The sequence below is a fragment of the Oxyura jamaicensis genome, chromosome 3 (genome assembly GCF_011077185.1).
Source record: "Oxyura jamaicensis isolate SHBP4307 breed ruddy duck chromosome 3, BPBGC_Ojam_1.0, whole genome shotgun sequence".
Classification (NCBI taxonomy): domain Eukaryota; kingdom Metazoa; phylum Chordata; class Aves; order Anseriformes; family Anatidae; genus Oxyura; species Oxyura jamaicensis.
In genome coordinates this window covers 71,686,244-71,694,850 of record NC_048895.1, presented here as the reverse complement: position 1 = coordinate 71,694,850, position 8,607 = coordinate 71,686,244, and the positions used below count along the sequence as shown (strand labels likewise).

Genomic DNA, 8,607 nt, shown 5'->3' with positions numbered 1-8,607 from the left:
AGACTGAGAAAAAAAAACACAGATTTTTCAAAGCCAGAGTCCATACAGTGTCACACATCCCTGCCTTGTCATGTTTGTTAATATCCTTGCTTAGAAGTCAGACAGCATTTTGTTTAACTTGTGTTGCTCTGTATCATTACACTAAACCATAATTAACTCCTCTTTTGTGCCGGCCTCATTCCAACACAATTGTACCCACTGTATACCAGCAGCAGTTCTCAGGTTTTGTTTTGCAGCTCAGCTGTATTTTTCTTGGATGTTCACAAGACTGGCATTTGACTGGATACGCTTGGCTAGAAAGGGAAAAATTATATGAAAATTAAACACAAAGAATTCCACAAAACTCGTCTCTCCACTCCCTCTATTTATCCGCCACAGACTTGCAAACAGCTTTCTGTTCACGTCCAAAAACTTTAATGAAAAGATATGGCTGAAGCTCTCTCCTACCCTTCTTCAGGGGACAGCAGCAGACTAATAGTCGCTATTAGCGCCGTCAGCACAGCTGCAGGCAGAGCTGGCCGGGCCCCTGCTCCCACGAGAGCCAAGAGAGTCCCTGGCACCACCCAACTCTAACAGCACAACGCCAGCAACAGCACTTACGCAGAATGAGTATTCGTTTCTTCTGCTTCGAGTGAAGGAAGCTACTAAGGTAAAAAACAACAGGTAGGAAGAGGATGAAGGATGAAACGGCAATCACCGGGACCGTGTCACTGCAGGGAACGGAGCAGTTGAAAGTCCGGCTCCAAAGCTTCCGAGTGATGTTCATCTACGTGGAAACATAAGGAAAAGGTGAAGGAGCACATCTGCATTTTCAGGATATCCAAGCACTCAAACATGACTTCGGAAAACAACTTCAACAGATCCCCCCCCCGCCCCCCGAAACATGCAAATCCCTGGAAATATAGAAGCACACTATTTAAATGTAGCCAAAAATCTCACACAAAGCTTCAACAAGCCTCAAAAAAAAAAAAAACTATACTCAGATATATTCTAGACATTGCCACATTGCCCATTTCCCGCAGAACTCGCTGACAGTTTGTGGGGACAGGGTTAATCTCACGCTTTCAATAACACTCCTTTTGCCCAACTGCTTGAAACCTCACAATGAAACAAAGCTCCTTCCAAACAGAGGTCATAAATACTGAGGACCCCTAGAAACAGCTGCTGTAATAGGGAATCAATTATCACACCAGCTAGAACAATAGCAGTAAAGCTTTGCATTAAAAGCCAGAAGATTAAGAGATTTTTTTTTTAATCCACCCCCTTCACTGTAACAAGAAATTAAAGTGCAGCTATTCAAACCGGAATGTGCTCAGGCAATCAGGAGCCTCAGTCACGCTCCCGCTGCTTGACTGAGGACAGGACCTAACAAGACAGCCTCTCCGGGCTCCCTCCCTTACACTGGGCATCAGCCTGCTGCCGGTCCCAAACTGAATGGGGAAAAAGTAATCCCTAGGGAGAAAAGCACAAATAGCACAGATTAAGGAAGACCTCCATGACAAGATCTCCCTGTTGAGTATGAGCAAGTACTTACCGCATCTTCCACATCGATACACAAGTGTGCGGAGTGCCCAGACTCACTGCCGTGTCTGTTCAGCTTCTGCAAGTTGTTATAGAGGTCATTCAACATCTTGTAGGTTCCGTTGCAGTTCTTACATACTTCGGAGTAGTTACTTGGTGACACGTCGATGGCTTGTCCCTAGGGTTACAGAACAGCACTCACACAGTTTGAGAGAATTATAAAAATTAGAGTCTAGCTTGGACCAAAATTCAGATTTGTAACAACCCACATTGAGGAAAGGCCCAGACAGACAACTCACACAACACTGCAGGAGGAAAAGGGACCAAAACACTAATTCTTTAGGCTGCTCTAGTGACAAGATCCATTTTTGTTTGGCAGCTTATGCATCTCAAACTGTTCCTTGAATCAGAAGGGTGTTTTGTTCGTTTGTTTGTTTTTAATTTTAATTTTTAAAAAGTACCAGCTCCCAGGAGATAAAGGAGAAAAATTGCAAGCAACAAAGTGCTATTCTGGAGCCACAGATCAGGTTCCTTAACAGTGTTTTGTACGTTTTTAATTTGACCAGGTTGATCATCTGACCACAGGCACGTAACTGTTGCTACTGCTGAGCAACTCTGACCAAGACCAATTTTGCCATAATAAACATTTCTTTTGACTTATGGCCTTCACCATCACTGAATGCAATAAAACATACTTGAAAATAAAACTACAGTCTCTAAAGACATTCCAAACCCAGCAATCACCGAATCAGCTAACCACTGACCATTTGGTTAAGATCCAATTTGGATACTTGATTGACAGACCACTCCGTGCTGCGCCTGACCAAGGCCTATCCAGGCACATTTCCTAGATATCATTAATAATAAAAAACACAGATGGTTCCCTCAGAGATTGTACCATACCCATCATTTCCCATTTTTACTATTGAATGACGCCAGAACTTGGCTAGTTTCCAGCTGAAATGGATTACGTGCCTTTTCTTAAGTGATTTAGGGTATTTTCTCTAAGGAAAATTACCACATTTATTTCACAAAGTGCATTACGTTGCCTTTTCTAGTATGGACTAACAAAAATCTTACCAGTCAAGAGAATTGTAACAATCATATAAGGTACCTGGTGTTTCTGAACTAGTCTATGTTATCAAAAGGTTATTTAAAGATTGAATTGCTAAGCCAGAAGACAACAGTTCCACGAAGAGGTTGAACAAGTGACAGCAGGCAGACATTACCGTACCTTACTATGCAATTATCAGCTGTTGTGAATTCAAAAATTCTGATGTGAAGTAGCATTGCAATTACATACAAAATGAAGTCAAGGTGAGTATCGATTAGAATTAATTTTAGGCTCTCAGTCTGTAAATAACCACATCTTTGCAGATCACTGATCTCTGTGCCTAAACTGCTGGCGAGCTTGAGTTTTATTTGCCTAATACGTATCCGCAGTTTATTCAGCATAAACAAGATTTTGCTAGCAATTAGAGGATTTAGTGCTTCTCTTAAATACAACAGCATAAATACCTGAAGGTTATGTTCAAAACATGTCAGGGACTTATTGAATAAATCCAGGAACTCTACAGTAGAATTTGATAATCCCTCACTGTTGTTCTTTAAACAATCTGTCAAAGAGAAAGAAAAACATCAGGATATTCTAATTTCTAACATTTCCATAGCTGACAAGCCCCAGCCACTCCACTCTTGCAAAGAGAGCTCTCGACTATAAAAGACAGGTCTAGTCAACACTGCATTTTCCTTATCTGCCTGCCATTGATGTCTTAGACCTGCTGACCTAACTCTTCATCGAGAACATATTTCAGAATTAATTGGCCTTGATTAAGTGAAAGATGAAGACTATCATCAAGAGCTTTCTGAAGAGGGGGTCTGAATTATCTTTGGACTTTAAGATAAAACAAGACATTACTTTTATTTTCTACCCTGCAAATCTGGCTTTGCCCAGCAACAGTAACAGCCATTATATGACAGCAGAAGCATCAGAAGCAGAGATGAAAGGGGGGGCACCCAGGGAAAGGCTGGACCATGAACACTGGCAGAAATCAGAGCGTAGGTTATTGCTATTTAATACAAGAGCTGACCATTTCACCAGCTTTCAGGGGAGCTCTGGGGCTTTCCTCCCAGTCGTGGACCCACTCAACCCCACCCTGTTAGCACTCCCAGCCAGCCAGCCATCCAACCTCAGGTGCTCTAACCAGACAAATCCTTGGAAATAACAAGGAGTTGGAGATTTAGATGCTCAGCAACAGTGCTATGAGAGCAAGCAGACATCCTAGAAAATTCTCATGAAAGAAGGAAGCACCACCAGTGTTGAGTGAGCATTCAGAGGGATACCGGGAAGGCAGCACACAGGTCACAGCCTAAGCATGGCAGGACAGCACAGACCGAAGGGCTCCTTCTTGCACTGCCTTTCCAGCCCTCGTGGAGCCAGACTCACAAATGAAAAAACTCTTCCAGGCTCTCAAGGGACTCTCTAGAAAGCCCCATCATCTGTAATGCTAGGCTTCATAGTGCTATTCCCTCCATTTCCTAGTGCACCTTTTAGCACAGCAGCCCACTTCCCACACCAGGGGAAGAGCCAAGAGCTGCAGTTTGTCTAAGCATGGCACAGCACCATCAGCACAGGGATAGCGAGGCACAAGGATGGACTTGGACACCCTACACCCATGAAGTGCAATCACAGGCACGACTGTGGAGGCAGATACATGTAAGCATTTCAGTTACTGACTTTTATTAACAAAAAAGTCAACATTTCTTACATAAAAAAAAAAAAAGATGGAAAACCAGAAGAAACCACAATGCCACAATGAAACTAAGGCAAGTCTCCAGCAGGGTTTGCAGATTGCACAAACACACACAACCCTAATGTAACTTCCTTTTGAAAGACTTGCCTAGAACAAATACATATAACTTCTGATTTTTCATATCAACTAGCACCCTCAGATTCCTGGCAGTATCCCTTGCCCAATAAAAACCTCCTGTAGCCCTCACAGAAGTTGCTCTAGTTTAGGATCTTTACGTTATACACTGTATGTATTTAACAAATACACACAATTCTGATCTGTGCAAATCTTAGGGCCAAAGTTAAGCTAAGTCCTAACAGTGGCATGAAAGCTGTAGAACAAGTCACTTACTTGCACAGTTGGCTGTCTCCCATGTTTCGTTAAAGAACTCTGAAAGGGTCACAACTATCTGCAACCTGTCTGAAGTCAAGATGCTTTTGGCACAGTTGTGGCTCTCTGAAGAATTCTAGGGCAAAGAAGGAAAAAAAAAAGCCACCAGGTGTTAAAAATATGAAGGGAAAGTTCAAAAAGTGTTCATTCAGCTGCATTTACCTAAAATACATCTCATCACATTGTCATTTCTAGAGCAGAATCAGCTGAACAATAAACAGCTTCTGATCCTCCAAATCACCCTACAAGCAACACAGCTTAGTGCACATGGTCTTTGCAGATCTACTAGGACTGCACGTGTGTTGGTCAAAAAGACACCGAAGCATGAAAGCACGGCCAGGGCCTCCTCTGCCAGCCAGCTCGTACTTAGCCAGCTCTGGACAACTGCTCCAGGAGCCAGCTCAAGCCAGAGAGGGGTAGGGGGCCATTCTCGTCAGACTGCAGACTTATTTGAAGGAGCTGAACCAACAGAACGGCCTCCAACGTTTTTCTCCTCCAGAGCTTTAATTTCTTCCCCAAGTCACTGACAGAAAACCACGCTCCCCAGTCACCTGACTCCCATGCTCCAGTTCCTGGTTTCTAGCTGTTGAATTGCCTTAAGCACTCCCCAGAATCACCAAAGCTGCCAAAAGCCTCTTCCATAAGCAACGTGAGACATGCAAGAAGAGAATCTCTTCAGCAAGAAGCATGTTGCTTACACAGCTTTATGAGAGACCCAGCACCTTTCTCTTTCAAAACGGGTTGACTTTTTAAATAGGCTTCCCCATGAGACTCAAAGTGGCTTCTGGTAACTCCCACGCTTCCATCCTGCTAAGTGACATGCAGACACGCAGGGCAGCTGTTTATGCAGGAAACGCCCTGCTTGCTTCAGGAAGCGAGTTAAAACTGTGAAACTTCCTCACCAGCTTGACTCCTGAGTGGGAAAAAACACTTCAAATCCCAAACTGGATCCGGCAGAACTATCTCATTCCTTTAAAGATGTTCACCTAACTTATTCATAAGCCTACTAAGGAGGATTTTACTTTGCAGAACCATCCAAAGCTTAATTTGGCCGCTTCTTCCATGCTGCAGTGCAATTACTGCAGGATGGGAACATTAAAACATCAGGTAACTGGCCACTTAGGATCACGGACTCAAGCCACAAGGGGTTGCCTCCATTATTTCTTCGGTTAGGCAATCCACGCGCAGAAGGAAAGGCAAACACAGTCGTGCATTTCAGGAGAAATGCTGAACCTGCCCTCCCAGGCTGCCGGTACTCCAGAAGAGAGGGCATAGCAAGTTCATACACATCATAAGCACTGGGATTTGTCTGGCAACCAAGACATCGTGTTGAAAGTTTCCCAGCGCTGGCCTCCACCCTGAAGCGTGGGGCATTTCGGCTGCGTTACCAACCCTCCGGGAGGCAAGGTGTCATACCAAGGCCAGAACGACGTGCTCCGTCCCTCACCTCCACATGAGCTGATCCGAGGCCCTACAGAACAGCTCCCCCGCGAGAACCAGACACACGCAGCACAGGTTTCCAACTCGAATGACCGCTGGCTGGACACTTACCCTGGAGAGGCCAAACTCACCCAAAGCCCCATTTCCTCCGAGCCGAGGCTCAGACACACGCCGCTACTCACAGCCCACATCCCAAAAGGGCGCAGGACAGCTACCCCCACCGCCCCCCGGCGCCAGGACCGCCACCCCGTCCCCATCCCCTCCCGAGGACGCACCCCGAGGGCGCGGGCGATGTCGCGGTAGCGGCCCAGCAGGCTGCGGTAGTGCCCGCGGCACGCCTGGCACAGCCGCACGGGGCGGGCTCGGCGGGCCAGGCACCCCGAGAGCGCCGCGCTGCCCTCCGCGAAGGCGGACAGCAGCCGGCGGCACTCGGGCTCCAGCTCGGGCGGCTCCATCTCGGGCAGCTCCGGCAGCTCCAGCCCGGGCAGCTCCAGCTCCAGCCCGGCCCGCAGCTCGGCCGCCAGCTCGGCCGCCTCGCCCAGCGCCTGCAGCCCCGCGGCGGGGCCGGGCAGCAGCAGCAGCAGGAGGAGGCTGGGCAGCGGCGCCATGGCGGCCCCGGCGAGGAAGCGGAAGCGCCGCGCCGCTCCCTGGGTGGGCGTGGGGTACTGGGGAGGGCGTGGGGTATCGGAGTGGGCGTGGGTATGGGGTGGGCGTGGGGTACTGGGGTGGGCGTAGCTTTGTGTTTATGGGCGTAGGTGTGTGGTTGTGGGCGCGGCTTGTGTGTGGTGAGGGGATGGTGAGGTATCTGTCCCATGGGAAGCGAGCTTAAAAAAATCGCTGAAAATGCAATAATTACAGCAATGAGCCGCAAATCGTAACAGGCATAGCTGGGGAACAGACCATGCTGATTCCCCGTGGAATCCCCAGCTGGGCACGCTGCTCACGCCCGCCCACCAGCTTTCCCTGTATTTTCCCCCCAAAATTGCAGCCCTGAAGGAGGTCCCGGCCAGGGCACGCAGCGTGAGCCATGGCAGCCTCCTCGGCAGCAGCCTCCGGGCCTCGCTTTGTGCCAGCGGCTGTGGTGGTGGGACCCTGACCCCGCACCCCTTCCATGCCACCAGGTCTCCGTCCTGGGCCTTTCACCGGGGCTCGGGCTCTCCGCTCAGGTACACACCGGAGAGGCAGAACAGAGCCCCGTGGTTCCACGTTCGGAGCTGACCCTGCCAAGATGTTGGCCGAGTCCAAGAGATACCCTCCGCAATAACACCCGGCAGTGCGGGCTCAGCCCAAGCACGGCCAAGAGCACCACGTCTGGAAGACCAGGGTTGCTTGATAGGATGGGCAAAGCCCAAGGGCCACAACACGCTCTTGGGTTTAGTGTGTCCCAAGCTCCCAGGTGCAGCCCAAAGGCCAAGGAGCTTTGGGGACATCACCCCGGCTCCAGGTGCCCCTGCGGCATCTCCCAGCCCCGGGGACTGCTTTATTCTGGGGTGAGGACTGCCCTGCTCTCCCTCGCTCCCCAGCAGGGTGAAGGTGTCCCCTGGGCTCTCCATCCCGGCCCCATGTGTCTTGTCTGGCTGCATCCACCCGGGAGAGGGCAGCAGCATTCGGGCGCTCGCCCCTTGCCCCAGGGCCAGCATTTCCTGCAGAAAACTGGCATTAAGGAAAAAGGAAAGTCTAAAGGGTTTCAGAATGAAATCTGAATGCGCACACTTCTGGCATTAATAAATGCCTGGCTGCAGACCTGTGAGAAAGGCATCCCGTCATTAAGTACACCTCATTCTTATCAGTAATAACCCTGACATTACGAAGCAAAATTAGAAATTCACGAACTTTGTCAGCCGTAGATCAAAAAGAGGTTCTGAGGAAGGCACGGGCCACATCTCTAATAACAGTAAAATGTGGTTATCAGGTAGAAATCAGCTTTTGCCCTGGCAGCTTGGCTGGGAGCAAACGTGATCAGTTTCCTTATAGAAGTGGTGCTGTCACCTTTCTGCTCAAGTGCTTATACTCATGGCTAAAGCAAGCAAGGCCTTTACCAGCAAATCTCAGAAATAGCACTCAGACAGAAGTCTTGCATTATTGTATGGTCCCAGTTATTCCTGAAAACACAGAAGATACATCAGTGCCCACCCTGCCTACAGGAGAAGGTCCGTTTGATTCAGCAGGAGGAAGAGCCTGCCCTTACTTAACAGTGAAGAGGCAGGACGCAGCAGGTGAATATTGATTTCCTATGCCGTCTTGCTGGATTTGTGGAGATGTCAGCCTGAAATGGAGAAAATGATGAGTCTGGAGCTGCAAACCTGGTTCTTATCTCTGCCTGCACAGTGTCTCCTGGCTGCCTTCAGTGGTCTTTCTCCTGATTTACATCCCTGGGAGCTGAGACTTGATGCCCTGAGCTGACACGGCTCTCCTCAGCTGAAACAGGGGCCAGCAAGAGCTGGGAGTGCGAGTGTCATCTGCA

The 8,607-nt window shown here is 48.6% G+C and overlaps 1 protein-coding gene across 1 annotated transcript; it reads right to left on the bottom strand.

The window, feature by feature from the left end:
• Window positions 1-141: 141 nt before the first annotated feature.
• On the bottom strand, window positions 142-6,807 carry OSTM1 (osteoclastogenesis associated transmembrane protein 1). Its single transcript, XM_035320556.1, has 6 exons — window positions 6,419-6,807; window positions 4,665-4,779; window positions 3,040-3,137; window positions 1,535-1,699; window positions 601-766; window positions 142-293 (listed from the first exon to the last, which is right to left on the bottom strand). The coding sequence occupies exons 1-6, from the start codon at window positions 6,749-6,751 to the stop codon at window positions 238-240; spliced, it is 933 nt and encodes a 310-aa protein (XP_035176447.1). The 5' UTR covers window positions 6,752-6,807; the 3' UTR covers window positions 142-237.
• Window positions 6,808-8,607: the final 1,800 nt, after the last annotated feature.